Source organism: Uranotaenia lowii, chromosome 2 (genome assembly GCF_029784155.1).
Source record: "Uranotaenia lowii strain MFRU-FL chromosome 2, ASM2978415v1, whole genome shotgun sequence".
Classification (NCBI taxonomy): domain Eukaryota; kingdom Metazoa; phylum Arthropoda; class Insecta; order Diptera; family Culicidae; genus Uranotaenia; species Uranotaenia lowii.
The window spans coordinates 355966494-355990271 of NC_073692.1; the positions used below are offsets into that span (position 1 = coordinate 355966494).

At 36.9% G+C, this 23778-nt stretch overlaps 1 protein-coding gene across 1 annotated transcript; it reads left to right on the plus strand.

The window, feature by feature from the left end:
• The first annotated feature begins 957 nt into the window (after window positions 1-957).
• On the plus strand, window positions 958-21893 carry LOC129747262 (uncharacterized). Its single transcript, XM_055741374.1, has 2 exons — window positions 958-2760; window positions 21594-21893. The coding sequence occupies exon 1, from the start codon at window positions 1098-1100 to the stop codon at window positions 2181-2183; it is 1086 nt and encodes a 361-aa protein (XP_055597349.1). The 5' UTR covers window positions 958-1097; the 3' UTR covers window positions 2184-2760; window positions 21594-21893.
• Window positions 21894-23778: the final 1885 nt, after the last annotated feature.

The window sequence follows — 23778 nt, forward strand, 5'->3', positions numbered from 1 at the left end:
TAAGTTCAGCTGAAGCCACCATCCTGGATTTCAAGATAGCGTCAGAATGCAAAAATAAACTTTTTATAGCTTATCCCAATTGACAAATATCCATATTTTGGAGGTTTCATTCAATGATTTAGAGCATTTTTTAAGTTTATAGAAAGCTGCCATCTTGGATTTCAAGATGGCGTAAGATAGCAATATTCGACTTCTACTCGTAAACCCCTTCACCCACTACCAATTTGGGTTTCATGTCATTTTAAGTCATTCACTACATTTTAAAGTTTAGCGGAAGCCGCCATCTTGGATTTCAAGATGGCGTAACATAGCGTAATTCAACTTCTACCGGTTGATTTCTTTTAACTTATACCCCTATAATATAGGTTTTATGCGATTTTCAGTCATTTACAGTATTTTTAAGTTGAGTGGTAGCCGCCATCTTGGATTTAAGATGGCGACGGGCAACGAAATTTGACTTCTACTCGTTTATTACTTTCACCTTATAACCATATTGTGAAGGTTTCACGATATTTTCAGTAATTTACAGCTTTGAAAATAAAAGAGGAAGCCGCCATCTTGAATTAATGATGGCGTCAAGCTTTTTTTCCTACTATTTGGGCCCTTTCACTCAATACTCATATTGTAAAGATATTCATACCACTTTCGGTGATTTCAAGTTTTCAAAGATGTATTTTTTAAATTTAAGCTCAAAACCAACACGCATAACTTACCAAAAATGTGTAAAAATGGGAGTTCCAATTCAAATATGTGCTATCTAATCTGAGCGTGTCCTGTTTTGACATTTTGATCGAGAACTGTCACTAAGTTTTATGGCGGTTTAATAATCAGGCACTGAGTGCTATTATAGAACATGCAAAAGAAAGCTTGAAGCAAACTTCTAAGTTTGTGTTTTATTATAGTTTTAAAAAAGCATTCATAAGTCTTTCAAAATAACTAAAACAGTATGTTTAATAAAAGTTTTATTAGCGTTTTCAAAACCATCTGCAAACATATGGTCGAAAAAAAATATAAGCATTCTGCATGACCATAATAAAACCGTCATAAAACGAGCTGCACAAAAAAATGCCATAATTAAACCATAATAAAACTTCCTAATGCTAGTTGGCATAATCTGTGTTACTTGGGGAGTTCGTAATGTTGTTCACCAATGCTTGAGATGTTTCAAGACAAAGCCAACTCCAATCCAGCAGTTCATGGGCGAATTACCTACAGAAAGAGTAACAGCGTCTAGGCCGTTTACAAAAACCGGCGTTGATTATTTTGGTCCAATCTATGTTCGGCCAGGACCTCGAAAACCAGCTTCTAAGGCCTACGTTGCTCTTTTCGTATGCCTGTCAACCAAGGCAGTTCATCTGGAGTTGGTTTCCGATCTTTCTACTGATCGTTTTCTCCAGGCACTGCGACGATTTATTGGGAGGTGGGGGCGAATCGCTGATATCTTCTCGGACAACGGGACTAATTTTATTGGAGCAAAAAATTATTTGCAAGAGATCCACCAACTGTTTACATCGAAACAACACCAGGAGATGGTTTCAAAACATTGTGCTGATGAGGGGATACAGTGGCATTTGAACCCTCCCCGCGCCCCACATTTCGGTGGACTCTGGGAAGCAGCTGTGCGCTCGGCAAAACACCACATTCTTAGAGTGATCGGTGATCAGCCACTACCATTTGAAGATATGAGTACATTATTGGTTCAGGTCGAGAGTTGTCTGAACTCTCGACCGATAACACAGTTAACAGATGATCCTAACGATCTCGAGCCGCTAACTCCTTCGCATTTCTGGCTTGGCTCCTCTCTTCAATGTCTGCCAGAACGAGATTTGAGAAATGTAGCAACAAATCGGTTGAATAATTCTCAAATTGTTCAACAAAAATTGCAGCAGATATGGACTCGGTGGAAGCAGGAGTATCTCTGCCAACTACAGGCTAGAACGAAGAGGTGGAACAAACCAGTTAAGATTGAGGTCGGAAAACTGGTGGTGATCTGTGATGATAATTCTCCACCAATACACTGGAAGATGGGCCGGATTCACGAAGTGCACCCAGGGATTGATGGGGTAGTACGGGTCGTTACGCTCAAGACTGCAACAGGGTTTAAAACCAGAGCAGTTGAACGTCTTTGTTTGTTACCCGTTCAACCAGAAAGAGAAGTTGTTGTTGAGTCAAACATTGTGTAAAAATCCCAACCTATTCCTTTCCCCTCCCTTCCCAAAGAAGAGGATTTTCCTTTTTATTTTTCAGAAATCGAGCTATTTCTGGGTGGGTGAGGATGTACGAAGGTGATCGCTCCTAGGTACGCTACTGATCGCAGCCCATCAATGCCCCCCCATTGTCGGTGCGGTGGGCCGTTGGGAGAAGTTTTTCACGATCGCAGAACAATAGCCCAGCGATCCTCTCCACGAAGACGAAACTCACCACAACCGGCTGGCTGGCTGGTAGTAGACGATTGGCAAGTCAGTCCAGTCTAAGTCACCGTCCGTTGCCGCCACGCGTGTCGTATTTTGTCACCTTAATGTTAAATGTTAGAAGTTAAGAATAGTTTGTAATAAAATATCAAGTCGAGTTGTGTGTTTAAATTTAAATCGCGTGTGATCTTTTTGAACCGATGACGGCAAACCAAATGGCTCAAACCGCCAACAATTAAAGTGCATGCAACAGCCAATAAGGGCCACAGTCCATCGTGTGAATCCTAACATCTTTCCCCCATGTTGGACGGAGGACGGCAGCACCAGCTATCATCGCTAACCCCAGACGGTAAGGTGCAGAGACAAAAAGGTCGTTGACCCCCAACACCCAACAATGACATTACATACTTAAAGGCGCTATTTTTTATGATTAAGAGAAAATTAATTATCTTTGCTCTTTTCTTCAGACAATTGTTTGATAAATATTAGTTTTTCGATAAATATTAGTAATTTCGTAATCAGCAATCATAACGATCAATTCAGAAGAAGAATATGCCGTTTGGAAGGGGGATCAATTGTACCCATAATCAACATTTTAGAAAACTTTTTCTGAAAAAAGTTGAGAGTTTTCCATTGCTTTGAAAATATGGCATTAAGAAGTTCATTTTACGCTCGAACGATTGATACATTGGAACAAATATTTTTTTTTCATAATTTTCCCATGTAAGGAACATTTTAAAGTGATGAAAAAAGATCTTCAAGTTACATTTTGTGAAATTTTTCAAACAAAGTTCAATTACTCAAACAATTATTTTGTTAAAATTTTTTAAACAACAAGCACTGTTATTTTGCTCATTTCGGCACATTTTTCTAGAACATTTGATCTCTGTAAGACATTCCAGTTTCGAGATATAGCTAAGGAATCAAGTATCCCCATGGGATCAAGTATCCTCATTCTCCCCTATATTGTTGCAGTAATTAGTTTTTTTTTTTATTTCGTCGAATGCATCCACAATAATAACGTTTAAGTAATTATGTATACCAGTCTGGACAGAATCGGGCCAAAAAATTATTAAACGGTTTTGGATTCCTTTTGGGTCCAATGACAACTGTTCAAATTTTGGTGGCTCCAGGGTTTAAAATGGGCTGTTGCAAAAAATTCAAGGTTTGTATGGAATAAGTATGGACAAAGCGACTTTTTTATTCCAAAGCCTCACTGTTGCCCTGAACTCAAATTTTTCAAGCTGTATATTATTGCTGAAGATGCAAAGAACAACTTTGCCGAAGACCATGAACCTCTAAGACGCGGTAATCAAAAGTTATAACGATTTCAAAATTGAATTATTAAATGGAAGAGAAACTGAGAAACAGGTACCGGATGACACTGTAAAGACTTTGATGGAGGGCATCAAGCGAAAATGCGTTAATTTTACACTCAAGGCTTCATCGATTAACTTTTATTTTAATTTTTGAGTAAATTCTATTATATAAAATTCTCTTGTACAGTATTAGTATAAGGTTGCCAGAATTTTTTCAGCACCTATACGGGCCGGAGAAATCCTGGCAATTTTATCTAAAAACCTGGCAAAATCCGAGCATTTGTTTCGAATACATCGATAAAAATCCGGGAAATATCCGGGCTTATTTGTTCAAAACTAAAGAATTACTCCACAAAAATCAATTAAAAAAAAACTTTAAATAATTTTTTTTCATCAAAACTCATCAGTTTATTTAATATCGTATTTTAAGCTTCCAAAACATCTTTCAAAAACATTTTTATAAAAATTGCCAAGAAAATTTCGATTTGGACGCCGAAAATTTAAACAAAATATGCACAAAAAAATTTTTTTTGTTTGATTTGGCAAATAAAGTGAAAAAATCCGGGCAAAATCCGGGCTATTTTCAATGAAATCCGGGCAACCGGGCCGGACCGGACGTTTACCAAATTTTGTATTAAATATCCGGGCAAACCCGGATAAAACCGAGCAATCTGGCAACCTTATGTTAGTAGCACTACTCCTCTGAAATGACTCAAACGATTCAAATGACATTATTTTTAGAATATTCTTTAGGCATGCGAATCAGTTTATATCGAATGAAAAAACACAAAGTCGCATCAATTGTCCGTAATAATAAAATTTGTACTTATTTGAAAGAAATTAAAATCATGGCTTCCATTTTATCGAGCTTTTCTTTCCTTTGGGCGGTTTTTTAAATATTTTTTTAATTTTAATTATAGAGTTGGGCGGTTTGTTTTTCGTCTACATGGTCGAGGCGTCGCGAGCAAATTTATCTTTGGAATGTATAGCAAAGCACACCGGATAAGCAAATATATGTATAAAACTACCCTAAAGTTTTGGTTTGATTCTCAACATTATAAGAAAGTTGGAATGACATTTTCGGTGTCGCAATAATCTCGTGTTCGCTCTTTATGTACACGGAAAATAAAAAAAAAGGTAAAATTTACCTTTTTGCGAGGTGAATTTTTTCCACCCCTCTTTTGAGGTAAATTTTACCTTTTTTTCATTCACCTAGCAAAAAGGTAAATTTTACCTTTTTTCAATTCACCTAGCAAAATAGTAAATAATACCGTTTTCGGATTCACTGATTTAAAAGGTAAATGCTAGTTTGTTTGATTAGTTTCTTCAATAAAAATTAATTTAAAAAAAAACACAATTCATGAAAAAATTGGTATTTATTTGAAATAAATAGAGACTGTTACCTAATATTTATTTTTGAAATATATCACCGTGTTCTTTAAAAATTGTTGAGTCAAGTCCTTTGTTCGCCAAGCTTGTCAGGTTCGGCTTTTCCGGAATAATATCTGAAGGCTGACGGGAATACAACACGAAGCTCTGTGGGCCGATCTGAAACAAAAGCAAAGTATCATGAAGAGAACCAGCACAACTAAATGAAATCTTAGAAAACACTTACCATTTTGTTCCGATTTTCACATATTGTGCACGAAGCAAAACTTGTTCCTAAACGGCAAAACAGCTTAACCTCAATAAACGGATTCGTCAAATAGTTACTTTTTTTCGAGATGATTTGTACCGTTTTGTTTAGCTCAATCCAGGTCAACTTCACCTCGCTACGAGGTAAGTTTTACCTTATTTGGATTTACCTTTCTTTCAAGGTGGATTATACTTTTTGATTCAGCTCAATTCAGGTGAACTTCACCTCGCTACGAGGTGAAATTTACGTTTTTTGGATTCACATTTTTTCTCGGTGAATTGTACCTTTTTTCATTCTTCGTTTCAGGTATATTTTACCTCGCTGTGAGGTGAGATTCACCTCGAATAGGTAGAAGTTACCTTTTTGGCTTTTGCGAGCGTTCACCTTTGCTGTCTCGGTAAATTTTACCTTTTTATTATTTTCCGTGTAATTTAATTGTAATGTACCATCAAGACGCCATTCACCGCCCAGTTAAGCGGTTTTTCAACTTCAAACATGTGTAATAAAAAAACGACGGCAGATTTTTATTCGCTTTCTTTTCCAATACATCCCAAAACTGCTCTACTTTAAATAAAAAAATTAGTGGAATGCGAAAAATGTACGCTTTTCGAAATAATTAACTAAACTTTTGGGTGTTCAACTGGCCCTATTACCGCCCACTCGACTTTTTCGGGTATCGATAATGTTTTCTTAAGGAAAAACTATCTGAACAACACGGAAACTGTTCTTTTTAGTATTTTCCATACAACGAGCTGTCAAAACCATATTTTGGCTCTTTAGAGAATACATTTTGTGAAATTTTTTCCGCAAATTTAGTACAAATTTTAACAAAGTGCGTTGACTGACAAAATGATGATTCCCGGCAAACAACCTCAAGTAACCGGTTATTTTCAGCGATAAAACATCATTTTATAACATAATCAAACTAAATGCTTCTTACAATTTACACATTTGACACAATACATGCGTTAAAAACAAAGAAATTGTGCGTGACCGGTCATTAGGAACCCACACTTTTTTTTATACACCAATTACCGCCCATCACTAAACGCTTCAAAAAACAACAACTATTGAAAAAATCGAAAATTTTTTGATGCAAATCTATTCTACGAAAATAAAACTATCGTTTCAAGTCGATTTTAGATCCAATAGGTACTATCTAGTAAACAAAAACCCTCTTTGCCCTAGGAGTACAGTAATGCTTAGTTCGCTAACAGGCGTCGAATTCAATAATTTGACCGGAAACGAAAAACCAAATATTTTATTTCTGGCTATAGTTAGCATAATTGAGTGATGTTTTTTCAGTGAAATGGTCAAACAATGATGCCGACACAGAACACAGGTCTTATATTTGGAGAAAACATCCCAGTTTTTTCAAAATACACACAAAAGGGTGATTTTGGGCGGTAAATGGTGTCTGGGCGGTGAATGGCGTCTTGATGGTAATTTGATTGGATTCAGTTTTTATATGCCGAGCTGAAAATCTTCTGTGAGCATTTACTTCTTTTTTTTATAATTTTGGAGGGTTAGTTGGAAGTCGTTGTTTCTCATATCCACAGATTTTGAGATTTTTAGCTTCTCAGCATCGAAGATTCTCGAATTCTCAGATTCTCAAGTTTTTAAATTTTCAGATTCTCAGGATCCCGGATGCTCAGATTATCAGATAAACAAATTTTCGAATGCTCTGGTTCCAAGATTCTCAGATTCTAGATTATCAGATTATCAGATTCTCAGAAATTCAGATTTTCAGATTCTCAGATTTTTGAATTCTCAGATCCTTGAATATTCAGAATTTCTGCTTCTAAGATTCTCAGATTCTCACAATGTCATTTTTTCCAATTCTCAGACTTTAAGATTCTTGGATTCTCAGATTCTCAGATAATCAGATTGTAATATTTTCGGATTCTAAGAATTTTTGATTCTCAAATTTTCAGATTCTGAGACTCTTGAGTTTTCAGATTTTCTGTTCTCATTTTCCAAGGCTCTGAGATTCTCAGAGTCTTGGATTCTCAAAATCTCTGATTTTCAAATTTTCAGATTCTTTGATCATCAGATTTTTAGATTATCAGATTCTCAGATTCTCAGATTCTTAGATGCTCAGATTTTCTAATTCTCAGAGACTCCGATTCTCACATTCTCGAATTCTCAGATTCTTAGATTCTCAGACTCTCAAATTCTTCAAATTTCAGGTGCTCAGATTTTCACATTCTCTGATTCTTAGAAGCACAGTTTCTTAGATTTTCAGAATCTCAGACTCTCGAAATGTCAGAATTGCAGATTCTCATATTCTCAAATTATCAACTTCTAAGATTTTAAGATTCTCGTGTTCTCAAATAAAACAAATTTTAGGTCCAAAGATTCTCAGATTATTTGATTCTAAGAATCCCAGATTCTCAGATTTTTGGAATCTCAAATTCTCGAATTCTCAGAATTTCAGATTCTCAGTTTTTGAATTCTCTAAATTCTCAGACTCTCAGCATCTCAGATTCAAGAATTTTCAAATACTAACTCTTAGATTTTCAAATTGACAGAATCCCTCATTCTCGAGCTTTTGAAGTCTTAGAATTCCAGATTCCAGATCTTCAGATTTTGACATTTTTAGCTTCTTAGTATCGAAGGTTCTCAAATTCTCAGTTCTTGGATTTTAAGATGCTCAGAGTTCCAGATTCTCAGGTTCTCAGATTAACAGATTTTCAGATTTTCAGATTTTCAGATTTTCAGATTTTCAGATTTTCAGATTTTCAGATTTTCAGATTTTCAGATTTTCAGATTTTCAGATTTTCAGATTTTCAGATTTTCAGATATACAGATTTTCAGATTTTCAGATTTTCAGATTTTCAGATTTTCAGATTTTCAGATTTTCAGATTTTGCTAGAATCTCGAGTTTTCATAATTTCTGATAATAAGATTCTTAGATTCTCAGATTCTCAGATTCTCAGATTCTCAGATTCTCAGATTCTCAGATTCTCAGATTCTCAGATTGTAAGATTTTTGGATTCTCAGATTCTCAGGTTCTTAAATCTCAAATTCTCAGTTTCGGTTCTTCAGAATTTCTGATTCTAAAATTTTCAGATCCTCAGACTCTTGATTTTTCAGAATTTCTGATTCTAAGTTTCCTAGATTATAAGATACTTAGATTCCTGGATTCTCAAAGTCGCAGATTTTCGAATTTTTAGATTTTTTAAATATCAGGGTTTCAGTTTCTCAGATTCTCAGATTCCCAGATTCTGAGATTCTCGGATTCTCAGATTCTTAGGTTCTCAAATTCCATAAATTTGAAGTTCTCAGATTCTCAGATTCTCACATTCTCATATTCTCATATTTTTAGATTCTCAGATTCTCAGATTCTCAAATTCTTCAAATTACAGGTTTTCAGATTCTCTGATTCTTAGAATATCAGATTCTCAGATTTTCAGAATCTTGGTTTCTCAAATTCTCAGAATTTCAGATTCTCAGATTCTAAATTTTTCAAATTCTCAGATTCACAAAATCTCTGTTTCTCAGATTCTAAATTCTCAGGTTCAAATATTCTCGAATACTCAAATTCTGAGATTCTTGGATTATGAAATTTAAGAATACCTGATTCTTAAATTTTCGATGTCTTAGAATTTCAAATCCTCAGATTTTGAGATTTTCAGCTTCTTGGTATCGAAAATTCTCAAATTCTCAGATTCTTTGATTTTTAGATTTTTAGATTCTCAGAGTCCCAGATTCTCAGATTCTCAGATTAACAGATTCTGAGATTCTTAGATTTTAGATTCTCAGATTTTCAGATTTTCAGATTTACAGCTTCTCAGATTTTCGGATTTTCAGATTATCCTACTTTTACATTTCAGATTCTAAGAATATCTGATTCTCAGATTTCAAGATTCCCACATTCTAAAATTTTCAGAATGTCTGATTCTGTGATTTTCAGATTCTCAAATTCTCAAATTCTTAGATTCTCAGATTTCAAGATTCTCTGGTTTTCAGAATCGTAGATTCTCGGAATCTCAGATTCCCGACTCTTAAATCTCAGGATTTCTGATTTTCAAGTTTTCAGATTCTCAGACTGTTGAATTTTCAGAATTTCTTAATCTCAGTTTCCCAGATTCCAAGATTCTCAGATTTTTGAATTCTCAATTCCTCAGATTCTCGGATTTTCAGATTTTTTAAATATCAGATTCCAAATTTAAATATTTTCAAATTCTCAGATTTTCAGATTTTCAGATTCTTAGATTCTCAGATTCTCTGATTTCGGATTCTAAGATTTTCATATTCTCAGTTTGACAGATTTTTCTTCTCCAGAATTCTCAAGTTCAAAGATTTTCAAATCTCCAAGTAGACAGATTGTCAGATTTTCTGATTCTCAGATTCTTTTATTCCCATCTCTTTGCACTTAGATTATGAGCTGTTGTCTCCTGAGCCGGTGTCCGCGAGTTCGAGCCCAAGAGTAAACATCGAACACAGTTGTACCGGACAACTTTTTCAATAACGATCCGCCAACTGCAGTGTTGGAGTCGCGAATGCCATAAAGATGGTAAAACGACTATAAAAGGTGATACGGTCAAAATTTGGTCAAGGGAAAACGCGTGTGAATCGGTGAAATCGTTTATTTAAAAAATCAAATTAAATTTCTTTTTCAAGTTTAACTAGTATAAAATTCAGGAAAAATATTCAGTTAGGCTTCCGCTTTTCCAAATCCGAATTGCCTGACCTTACGCTTAACCCCTGCCATCAGATTTTGTACAGCCACATTGTCCACCTTCTTCGCCGCAGAAAGCCAGTTTGCCTTGAACTGCTGCTCGTCCTTAGCAGTTTTTTTGGTCTTCTTTAGGTTCCGCTTGACAATAGCTCAGTATTTCTCAATTGGGCGGAGCTTTGGCGTGTTGGAAGGGTTCTTGTCCTTGGGAACTACCTGCACGTTGTTGGCGGCGTTCCGCTCCATGGCCTTTTTACCGTAATGGCAAGATGCCAAATCCGGCCAAAACAGTACGGAACAAACGTGTTTCTTCAGGAAAGGCAGCAGACGTTTATTCAAACACTCTTTCACGTAAATTTCTTGATTGACAGTCCTGGAAGCTATGAAAATGCTGCTTTTCAAGCCGCAAGTACAGAGGGCTTGCCAAACCAGATATTTATTCGCGAACTTTGACAGTTTCGTGTGCTTGAAAATATCTGCTACCGTTCCCCTTCCTTTTGCGTATAAAACTCCTGACCGGGAAGCTGTTTGTAGTCGGCTTTGACGTAGGTTTCGTCGTCCATTACCACGCAGTCAAACTTCGTCAGCATCGATGTGTACAGCCTCCGGGAACACGCTTTGGCCGTCGTATTTTGTTTATCATCGCGATTTGGAGTCACTACCTTCTTGTAGGTCGATAATCCGGCTCGTTTTTTGGCTCGATGCACGGTTGTAGACGATACACCCAGCTTATTTGCGGCATCTCGGAGAGAGAGGTTAGGGTTTCGCTTGAAACTACCGGCAACTCTCTTTGTCGTCTCAGCGGCTTCCGGTTTTCGATTTCCCCCCGATCCAGACTTCCTGGCTGTCGACAAACGTTCCCCAAACACTTTAATTGCATTTATAACGGTTGATTTGGCAACTTTTAGCGATTTTGCCAGCTTTGCGTGCGAGTAGCTCGGATTTTCGCGATGCGCGAGCAAAATTTTGATACGCTGCTCTTCTTCCTTGAACGGCATTTTGACAACTGAAGAGTGAGCAACATTCTACACACACACACCTTCAAAATTAGGGGTGTTCAGGTTAATTAAATGCATAAGTGAAAGAAATACGCCAAGTTGATATTGATCAAATTTTGACCGTATCACCCTTTAATCGATACAAAAAAAAAGTTTCATCTAGAAGATTTATATCTCCTAAAAATTCCACAGCAATTTTGCTGAAGGAAAAAAAACAATGCTTTATCTTAAGTTGATGAAATATGTCTCTTTTTTGGAGACGACTCTTTAGAAATTCTGTTGAGCTTCTTTTTCCACGATAATTAAAATCTTCAAAATATCCTCAAAGCGTGCCACATGGAAAAGCTTAAAACCGTCGTCGACGGCTAAAGCAAGAATATTGTCACACTTATTTGTCCCCGAAAAAAGTAAATGCAACTGCACGCTGTAAACAATCCGACAACCGTTTGTCATTCGGAATAAGTGTAGGTTGCTTTTATGCAGATTTGCAACACAAAACAAAACACCAAGTGCTACTTTCTGACACTCTGTAAATGGAGCTCTAAAACATCATAAAGCAAAATAGCAGCCCTGCTCATGCTTATTCGTCGTTTGCTTACTGTTGGCAGAAAGAGAAAAAAAAAACTCTTCTTGAGCTGTTGCAGTCAGGATTCAGGAGAAGGCACTGAGTCAGTCAGGTTCGCTTGATGCAAATCTGAGAAGCGTAATTTTTTTCTTCAACCTTCCCTATCTACAACCTCGGCAGCTTAACTAGAACTCAAAAAGAATGCCCTAAGCAAGTGGATGATGAACCTAGCTAGATTATACATTTTTTGTCGCCATCCTTCCAGAATTTCGCAATGTTGCAAACAGACAGAAAGAAAACTGGTGCCGCTGCTGCTGCTGTGCAACATCATAATGAAGGCACGGAGGCGATAAAAAAATTACCGTCGGTGTAAATATAAGTAGGTAATTGCCTTTTCCTTCACAGATTTGATCCGTCAAAGCAGGATGAGAGCAGGATGTGGCAGCAAAAAAAAAAGAAATGAAAAATTCAGGACAAATTGGGAAAAAAGCTGTATTTTCTTGTTTTGCCGACTAAGGAAGAACCGCCGAAATATTTTACAGAATAAATGGAACAAGACGAGACACGGAAAAACGTCATTCGCACCGCTTTTTTCTTCGTCCTTTCAAACAGCTGTGAAGAGATGAAAGAAAAAAAGGTGTTTTACAAAAATGTTCTGCTCGATGCACGGGAAGAATGATGATGCAAACTCACGGTTCGCTTTTTTTTCTCCTGCTTTCTTCCATGAATGGAAGCGGAATCTCGACGACGAACCGGTTGTGCACGAATTGAATGGAATTTTCCGAATATGAATATCTGCTCCTCCAACCCCACGAGAACCCCTATAAGTAAGGGGGGATGAAAATGCAAAAGAAGTGAAAGGAATCATAAAATGCCTCCACTTAATATGTCCTTCTACATTTTTCCTCGCGCTTATCATGCACCCAACTACTGAAGGGGTTGAAAAAGAAAGGCTTCCCAGTTACGCTGGCTGGCCGGGAAAAAAGAATGTCACTGTACTCTCATGGGCAAAAGCTGCCCATCAGCCACCCACAATTCATATTCTAAGTGGGGAGGTGGAACAAAAAAGTTAGGAAGAAAAAACTATTCTAAAGCGGAGAAAAATGAGGGCGAGAAAATTTCACCAAATAAAGTGTGTGTGGCCTTCGGGGCCTATGAAAGGATGGATCCTTTTTTTCTGTTCGGACCCCCTGACTTACGTAAATGCATACTAAAAGTTTATGACTGTAACAACAAAACTGGGACGTAGATAAATGACGTTTTTGGAATTATCTTAGGTATTTCAGAAGACCGGTTTATGATCTCTAAACTTTGGCTGAACGAAAATTGCATGACAGTTTCATAATCCAGCTAGAAGAGCCTTTTTTTCATCAATCATCAATCATCAATCATCAATCATCAATCATCAATCATCAATCATCAATCATCAATCATCAATCATCAATCATCAATCATCAATCATCAATCATCAATCATCAATCATCAATCATCAATCATCAATCATCAATCATCAATCATCAATCATCAATCATCAATCATCAATCATCAATCATCAATCATCAATCATCAATCATCAATCATCAATCATCATCAGTTTAAAAATCAATTTTGAAATTAAATGTTTTCCACTAAACGCGGAATTTTAAATCATCCAAAATTAAACGTTTGCAGCTTACAACAATTATTCATTTGTTTGAACTAATTTTTGCATAAATTCTTTGACATTAAAGATCTGTAATGCAATACAAAGGAGTTTATTCGAAAAAAAAGCAACACTTTGTTTTGTTAAATGCATAGAAATTGAAGAAACTTTTAGTCAAGCAGAAAAATGTTCAATTATCTCTGGAACATCCAGGTGAAACTTGTCAACGAAAAGTTTCTGGCTGAAAATCTGAAACCCGTATTTTGCGCATGATTTGACCACCATGTATCGTTTATTTTACCGGTGGGCAGCTTTTTTACCTTATAGTAGTTATGTCAGGCCTGTTTGTAAGTCAACTATTTTATCACTTCCTTTATTGAAATTTTCAGATTGTGCTTGATAAATGGTGAACACGAAATTTTTGCGACATCGAAAATGTCATTTCAATTTTTTAATTATGTTTAGAATCAAACCAAAAATTTATGGTAGTTTTATACATATATTGACTTCAAAAATCAAAAGAAAAGTTAATCGATGGAGCCTTGAGTGTAAAATTGGACGCATTATCGCTTGATGCCCTCCATCAAAGTCTTTACAGTGTCATCCAGTACCAGTTTCTCACATTTTTCCATTTTTTTAACATGTCTTTTTCGTCTTTGACTGTCTTCTTACATTTCCGAGGTTCCCGCTTTTTTATTACCCAGTACTGCTCCACCGGAAGCAGCTCCGGTCAGATTGGTGGGTTCATTTCTTTTGGAACAAAATGGACAAAATTTTCCTCATACCACTCCAGGATACTTTTAGAATAGTGGCATGATGCCAAGTCTGGCCGAAATAGCAGAGCTTCGTCGTGCTGCTGCAAGAACGGCAAAAGGCGCTTCACGAGGCACTCAGATTTGTACACAGCAAAAAAAAATGTAACGATGGACGATGTAATTTCTGGGAATGACGGATTTCTGTTGCAATAATACTTCTAAATGATGTACACAACGTGAATACGTCATGAATTGTAATATCACAACCTTCTATGTGATATCGCATCAAGTAGTCAAAGTTTTCCTCTGTTGACGTTCAAATTTGATTTCATTTAAAAAAATTAGAAACGGATTACGGACTTCAGCTGTATTTGTTTGGCTTGTAAGTAGTACTACCAAAATTAATTAAAAATATAAGCAAACCGACAGCTCCAAAAATAAATTTCATAATTTTTCATTTTTTAGGAATTTTTTTCCATATGGATCAGCGGTACGAAACATATTCTTCGTCTCCAAACAGCCGGGTACATCAAGACAATGTGAAATTTTGCGACTCAAGTAATGTGCAGGTATTTGATGTAATATCGCAGTACTTTTTTTTTGCTGTGTAGATCTCGCCATTTACTGTGCCTTTTGTCACAAAAGGCTCACTCCTCAGTCCTCAAGAGCAGATGGCCTGCCAAACGAGACATTTGGAGGCGAACTTCGACATTTCCTTCTTCTTAAATTTGTCGTCCACATCGAACTGGCTCTTGCCGATGAAAAATTTCAACCCCGGAATTTGCTTAAAATCGGTTTCGATATACGTTTCGTCGTCCATCACACAGCAGCCATATTTTGTCAGCATTTTCTCGTAGAGTTTCCGTGCTCGAGTTTTAGCCGTCTATTTTTGCCACTCATCGCGATTTGGGAAGTTCTTTACCTTGTATTTAAGAAGTCCAGCTTTCTTCCTTGCATTATGGACGTTGGGATTTGCTTTAATCATCCGCTTCAACTTTCTCTCAATCTTTTTGTTCTCCGGTCCCGGTTTTCTTCCAGCTCCTTTGCCGTGGTCCAACGTCAACTGCTCCTGGAACCGCTTCAACACTCTGGAGACGGTTGAATCACTGATCATACTGACAGGACACTTAGAACAAAAATTCGATCATTTTAAGGCTAATTTGTTTCGTCACATTTAGCAGGTTCGCAATACCGACGGTAGGTGGCGAACCTACCATTTTTCCGATACAATTGCCCTGTAGGAAAAATGTACCTGTTTAGCACGATTTTATCGTCTCAATTGCCTATTTTTTTAGAAATTTGTGTGGAACTTTCTAACTGGGATAGCATTTCTTCAAATCAATCGATGCGCACTCTGGAATCGATATTGCGTACTATTGGAAAAATTATCCAACAAACGAAATCGAGTGTCCAGTCAGTATGGTCAGTGGTTGAATGGTGAATGTTCAACATTTTGCCCAACTTTTTGATTCCCTATTTTGGGAAAGAAGCGGAAGGGTCTCCAAAAAAGGATTCGTACTTCGCCCCTTTGAGGCCGCCCCGAAGACGAGACGAAACCCTGCAGAAATTCGTGGAAAGGGGAGTTAGCTGTTGTTCGGCCCAAAGATAAACTACCAGGGTTCAAGCCGTCGTACAAGACTCCGCCTTCTACCCCGGTTTAGTGAAGGAACGATCGTGACTGGATTCGCGGCCAGTCTCCGCAGTAAAAAATCTAAAATGGAAAAACGCGAACAAAAAAAGGAACAACTTGTAACCCCCTTTACCAATATCTTAATTAATTGTACATTTTAAATTCTTATTTCTTTCGATACTTATCGAAGCCGACTATTATTTCTGCGAAAACATTCCGTTTATTGTGCTTTCCACTGCTGTGTTTGTTTACATTTATAGTGTGTTAGGCCTAAGCTTTTCCATTCTCTCTCACAAAACTTTGCTAATGGCGTTCGTGGTGGAGACGTTAGGTGTTTTGTATAACGTAGATGTGTCTGATGTTCGTCTCCATTTATTATTGATTCATGTGAAACGAATTACAACTTTTCGAAGATAGGGCTACTTTTAGGTGGCTCGCCAGTCCGAACAATTTCATAGCCCGCTGATTCAATGATGCGGCTAAAATCTCGCGTTCACGCAACATAAATTTTGTAAAAGTTGCGGGCGAATAACGTACGGTACAGTTTAAAGCGATCGCAGGAGCAACACGTTTTCAGTAATTATTCGTGGGGTTTTGGGCAGCCATTACCCCACCGTTTTTGCTTTTCTGTGGTGAACTACTGCGGCACTCCTGTCTTACCACGCTAGTTGACGGTCATATGGTGGTTCTGCTGCGGTGGTTCGGCGAAACTTTTTGGTCGGCGGATTACGGTGCAGCTAGAGAAGATGTTCTCTAGCTAGCCGTCGTGGTCTGCTGTTTGTTGAAAACGACGATGACGATGATGACCGCGGTTCTCGTATTCGCGAGAAGACCGCGGTGCGGTGGCACTGAAAGTGTATCACTGCCTGGCTAGGGTGTTGGTGTCTGCTAGCCGTCAGCAATACTGCCGTAATCTGGCAAACTGACGTATGCGCCAACATTACCGATTTGTGTTTTTTGCAGTTGAATGATAGAAGATACCAAACTCGACCTTATTACATAAAAATATGTTCAGAAATGTTAAAAAATACCAACATAACATTATGAAAACAAAATGACGTATGCGCCATTTCTACTCAAAGTGACGTAAGCTAGTCCGAGAACGTGTAGAGTTCCCCTGACTGATATTTCTTCTTGCTTCTCTCGACCGCCGCATGGAATGCATCAGCCGACATAAAGGTATGTCCTGTTTCCAAATATTTGAAGTTGACCTGATCAGTTTTGATGAGCGGTCTAATAACATAATATGAATCATCAAATTCCAGTTTTTGTTTTGGCTAGAGCTATTGTCTAGCCATTACAAAACTCGACTTGAAGAAGCTATCGAGATCAGTTGTTTCGTGAAAACACTCTCCAAATTCATTGATTTCCTGCCACTTATGGTTTCATTCCACAGAACAGCGTGGACTGCTCCATTCTTTCCCCCACCAAGAGACGAGAAAGTCTCATTAAGTGCAACGATTCGCTTGGAAAATATAGCATCCTTGAAACGTTACATTCGCAGAAGTTGGATAACCTATTGAAGAATACGCTTCGTTAGTTCAGGCACCTGTTATATTACCAGATTATCCTCAGGCTCACTCTCGCTCATGCTAACGTACTCAGCTATAAACTCCATTTTTTTGGTTCGGATACAACTCCACGGGCCGCGAATATTTGAATGATTGTGAGAGAAAATATCTGGAAATGGTTTATCGCATGCTACGATGGATGTACGTCATTTGGTCTTGGAAACAGTTAAAAATAATAGCTGTTTCCACAACAAAATGACGTTGGTAACATAACTTTCGTTGATAAACTTTTTTCCACAAATTATGTATTTGGCCATGTTTTGTTATCGTTTAAACTCATAGTGTACAGATTTGATTATTGAAATTTGCTCGGAAGCTCAATAAAAAAACGTTTTTGCAAAAAGCTCCGTACTGAAAATTTTACTCGCTGGCGCATACGTCAGATTGCCAGATCACGGCAGAATAGTGGTGTTCGCTTCGGCTGGAGCGTGGGCCGCTGATGACCTTGGTGGTGCCTCGATTTCCTCTAGGTGGTTGTGCAGTTGTATCTGGCATGAAAGAGTGCGGCGTTTTACACGGGGTTTCACTGGCGTGATTACCTTCACAACATACCTTCAGGTCGTACAAATGTCGTAAACACTGCTTGCACTGCACTACCTATGCTTCCTAGCTCTAGTGTGGGCTAATCGAGAGAAGGTAAATTAACTGAGGATACTAAAAAAGGAAATCACAAGTGTTCAATTTACCGAGTCTAACTAATTTTCACGACGAAAGATAACCGATCTTGCCTACGTTAATCACCGGGAATAAATGGGTTGGGAGATCTTTTCGTCATCTGGCTTACTGGATTAGCTTAACTTCGTGACCGGAACTACCCGATCCGACTTAGTCGAATCGCTAAGTTAAACAATTAAACTCTCTCTCGTGAATTCTCGGATAGCCCTTGTCTTCCCCTTCCAAATCCGAAATTAGAAACCTATCTTTTTCCCCAAACTTTAAGTTCACAACGCATCCCGAAGTAGGTCATTCACTTGATGCAAACAAAGTCTGCCGTCGGTAGTCTACGGAATACGGCATCTCAAGCCACATGTTTAAAATTGGAAGTGTGTTGGTTGATCTAACGCCTTCAACAGCGTGTTAATGGTTATGATGATTGTTCGCCTAGGGTGGCGCTTGAAATATGAATGTCGAAATGTTTTCGTTTTTTAAATGAAATAGTTTAATTTTATGCTTATTTATTTTGGTAAGACTATTAAGGTTCCGAATTATGCTAATATTTACAATCGTTTATGTCACATCAATGTGTTTTTCGATATTGGCATTACTAAGAAAATGTTTTGCTTTATTAACCCGTTACAACATTTTGAATTTCTAAATAACGTCACATTTCGCTCCATTTGTCTGATAAGTTTTCGAGATTAAAGTGAAAGTCTCAAATTCTTCTTTCGCAATCAACCTCTCTCATATTATACGGTCTCTATTGTTTGATAAGTACTCGATTTGTGCCAAAAAAATTGTATGGAAGCCCCCCATTCCCCTTCCAATTTGCAACTGCAGGAAAGAGTAAGGTATCTCATTTTTTGCGTAATCAAAAACCTTAGCAGACTTAAGCAATACAACCCCCTCCGTCCCTGCCCTCTCCACACTGCAAGGCAGAAGGGTCTGTAACATTCATAGACACATATCTCGTATTTAAATACCTTCCCTGGTCAAATTTGATTCCATTTGCTTAATTACTTCGCCAGTTATACCAGCAAAATGATATTGGAGCCCCTCCCCACTTCCTGCGTACTCCCTGAAAGCTTAGCTTAGCTTAGCTTAGTTGACTACTCATATCCACCTTAAATCATTGAACTTGAAGTGATAAGACATGATCATTAATTTAAAACTTCAGATAACATATTTGATTAGAATTTGTTCAACTTACGCACTTCAAATTCCATGATCGCTGGCGTGGCTAAGCTGAACAAGTTCTACCTCGCCAATGGTTGCTACTCCGTGATTGATCGAGGCCATCAGCTTTGTGCAACGGCCAGAAGAATGGTGCTTGGGACTAGCAGTTCATTCACAATGCACAAAACTCATGCTCTCCCTGTAAAAAATGATCAATAACGACGCCGGCCACGTCCTAGTAGTCAATGAGGAATGATAGAGGGATTGTTAGTAGGATACTTCATAGGATCAATTAACAACCTTTTGTCTCTTTATATTTCAAAGATTAATTCTGAAAAAATCAGAAACAAAGGTAAGTCAATATCACCAACTTTAGAAACCGTCTATACGTCTGCGAATCTATATTTAAATATCCAAGGAAAGGGTTGTGTTAGTAGGGGAAAGGTTAATGATCAGGATCCACTTTGGTGAATGGTGCGATCGAGTTTTCCTACACCTTATATGCTCCTGGATTCTTTTTAAGGAAACTCCTATTTCTAACTTTGAGGCGGTGATAAAACATTTAAAAGTAAAATTAAAAAATGTGTTTAAATTTTCTTGAAACTAACTTGTTTTCCTAATTCTTGTTCCTGGTACACTAATGTGTTATCGTAAACGACCTTTTAGACTGATGATACTTCTATCGAACTTTGAAAAGTATTTAAAATGAGATATTTAAAATATTAAAGTTTTGTTAATGATTGAAGTGATTTTCTTTTTTTTCCTTTTAATTTTTAATTTGTTGTGTAGGTTGTGATGACTGAATAAGATCGTTTTTGGAAACACATCAGTAAAATTCAACTCTTTGCCTCAGTTTGATTTCATAGTACACAAGTGAGAAATTTACACTCGTGTAGCGGATTTAAGTTAACTTTTAACATCAGTAACAACACTTTTCATTGAAAAGTTACTTATAACACTCATATTTGCTTGCGTTTCCTTTTAACTGAAGTTATCAATGAATATGTATATCTTATTCTTTAAGTGTTGTTTATTATCTTTTCACACTCTATTCTTTAAAATAAACCACCGTTTATTGCTTATTTGCCGAACAAACCTTTTATCTTATAAAAAGAATAATTTTAAAACACAATTTAGGTTTATGATAATTTTTTTTCGCGGAAAATAAATTTCAACTTGATGCTTCATTTTATTAATCTGTGTGTATTAATTTTGTGTTTTGGTTGCATCAAGATTTTATTCAAGATAAATAAAAAAGCAAAAGATGCGATTTTTTTATGATGAATTTTTTGAAAAAAATCAAGTTTTGTGAGTTTTAAATTTTTAGACCAACGCAATCCAGTTGTTCTATGTCTCATTTTACTCATCTTTTGTTTTTCAATTTAGCTTTTGTTCATATTAGAAATTATAGTCCTCTTTTTATTTTATTTTACACTTTCCTTTTTTTATTTTTTTCAAACTCGTGTCTGTGAACGTATATTCCAATTCCCTAACTAAGATCTATACTGTTGTTTCTGTTTAGTGTTTCCCTTGATAACGAATAAATATATTTTATTTTTATATGACAAAAATGCCTACCTAACTGGGTATAAAAAATCTTATTCAACACAAATGGTAAAAAAGTTTTTTTGTGGAGAGGAGCAGTTAATAACTGATTTTCCTTTCTGTAAATTTCTGATCCCAGCCTCATACGGATTTATTTATTTTAAGAGAAGCAAAGCATTCAGACATTCAGAACAGAATAAAAATAATGTTGGAACTAACGAAAAATAACTTCAGAAAAAAAAATTCACACATTTTCATTCACATCAGTCAAATTTACAATTACAATTAACGAAATAAATACTGATACCTTTAAGTTTTGATTGAATTTATTTATTATCTTAAAAAAAAATAAAAAAATTGAAAAAAATATTTCAAAAAAATCAGAAATGTGGAATAAGTTATTAAACATTGAAAACATTAAAAACCTTTAATGAACATTAATTAACATTATGTTCCAATCACATGCAAATGGTTGCCACCTCGTTCCTTATTTTTCCTCTTTAATAAATAAGCTATTCAACAAAAAAAAATCGAAACTATTAACTCTTAATTAAACTCTCAGTCGCATGCTCGAAAATCAATATTGAGGCATAAACTTCTTCCGGAAAATCACCTTTCTTTAAATCTAGCCCCTAGCACTTGCACACGGTCGAACATCCTTAGGTGTGCCACGAGTCGCAGGCCCTTACTTTGCTCGAAAAACTGCAGACACGCCTAAAATCTCCCGGTAAGAGGAAGAGAGCCGCGATCCGCCGGAACAACCAAAAAAATGTTTACACATCGCACTTGAAAGTTAAGAAAAAAAAAGTTCCCGAATCTATTGCAATCGATCCTAGTAACCCTTGCACGATTTCGTAACACTCACGCACACACCAACCTTTTTTAAAACAAGCATAACACTCCATACTCAGTTTGCCGACAAACTTAACCCATTTTTAACCGGCAGATTCATGCGTTCATGCCTTGACAAATATAAGATTTTTTTTTCCATTCGGCACTGTTACCAGGCTGGAGGCGAAGGATGAACCACGAGCTCGCGCGACTCTACGGCGAACCCAGTATCCAGAAGGTGGTTAAGGCTGGCCGGATACGCTGGGCGGGACATGTTGCGAGAATGCTGGACGACTGTCCTGCAAAACAGGTGTTCGCTACGAACCCGGTAGGAACAAGCCGAGCGGTGGCGCAACGAGCGAGGTGGTTAGACCAAGTGGAGCGTGATCTGGCGAACGTGGGGTGCCCGAGAAATTGGAGAACGGTTGCCATGGACCGAGTGAATTTTAGGAATTATGTTCGTCAAGTTATGTCGTGAGACGGAATACTATTTAAATAAAAAAAAAAAAAATAACCAGGCTGATGGCTATCGTTCAGCAAAAAATATAAATATTCAATACAGACCAATTCAAAATTCCTTTTAACTACCAGGAAATGTACTTAGCTGTGGGGCTGTGGGGCTGTGGTGCTGTTCCTCATTCGTATGTTCAATATCTTCCGTTTGATGATTTTAATGATGATGATTTCTAGTTCCTCTGATTGACACTCTTCGTGTGAGATACTTTCGCTCACAGAGGATCTCAAACGCACACATACACACTATCTAGTATACCTTTTCCCGAATAACGTAAATGCTATAGATTTCGTCGTAAAAATTTTCACATTTTCCTTCCTGCGTACTCTCTGAAAGAAAAGATAAAAATTCCCTGTATGAAACTCCCCTCCGTCTTTCCTTTCTCCTCGCTGGAAGAAGGAAGAGGTCTTAAATAAACATTAGAACATTTTTCGTTCCCAAATATCCTCCCATGCAAAATTTGGTTCCATTTGCTTAATTAGTTTTCGAGTTATGTAAACAAATATTAAAGAGCCCCCCCTCCCTTTATATCTCCTTATTGGAAAGAGGGAGGGGTCTCAAATAATCATAAAAATATTTTTCGTATCCAAATTCCCTCCCATGTCAAGTTTGGTACCATTTGCTTGATCGGTTCTCGAGTTATGCAAACATTTGTCTTATGTCTGGGAGACCCCCTCCCCCCTTCCTATTAAGGGGAGGAGTCTCAAATCATAATAAGAACCTTCCCCGGCCTTCAATACCCCCACCTGTCAGATTTCACGTAAATCTGTTCAGTAGTTTTCGAGTCTATAGGGAACAGACAGACAGACAGAAAGACAGAAATCCATTTTTATATATATAGATGCTTAACCTTCCTAGGCCGTTCGTAAAATTTTGAACAAATTATTTTTCGCTGGTTTTGATTAGTAAATTGATTTCGTTCCACTGGTCACATATCTTGACCGATATTTATGAATTTAGATTCATTGTTTAGGTAATTTATTCAAGATTTTAAATATATAAAATTTAAATCGATTTGACTTCGCAGATGACTTATAGAACGCTTTGAACAGAAAAAAGACATCATTTTAAAATTCTTATATCTGCAGTATAGGTTGGTGTAAAAAATTTTTTTTATATGTTTTGAAATTGTGAAAAATAAATCTTTTTAAACATATAGAAAAATTTTAGGGTCCCATGGGAGTTTTGGTCGCGATCTTGGAATTACCGGATAAAAAATTCTCACTTTTCAAAAGAGGTAACATTTTTTCTTAGCAGCGCTGTATCTCATTCATAATTGGACCGATTTTCAAAATTTAAATTTTAGTTTTATTTTGATAACAGGATAATCATTTTCACTGAATACACTTAGTATCTCAAATATTACTGTTATTCGTAATACGAGAATGAAAACAAGAAAAAAATCGTGATTTTCGAACCCGTCTGTTATGATGCGCACATTTCTCATTTTGTTATCGTGATTTCTTAAAACTTTTCATCAAACCTGCCCATTTTTTATATACCCAATGATAGATTTTAATCTCTACAATCGATTGATATGCTGTTTATGTGGTTTTTCAAAAATTTGTAGCAACGTTTTCCGAATTTACTAAAAGATATCGGAATTCGTCCAGATTTTCAAAAGTTTTGTAGCAAGCAAGCACAACCCCCCGGGAGAGCGTAAATCGAACAAAATCCATGGCTCTCCCAGTCGTGCTCTTGAAATCTGCCGTTCTATGGCAGACTGAAGGAATCGCCAGCATGGTTACTCAGGGTGGTTTGTGCTGATACGTATGAATATTTTTACGTACCTAATTCATAGCTAAGTCATTGTCTTCATCATTTTGATTGTTTTTCAGCTTTTCAAA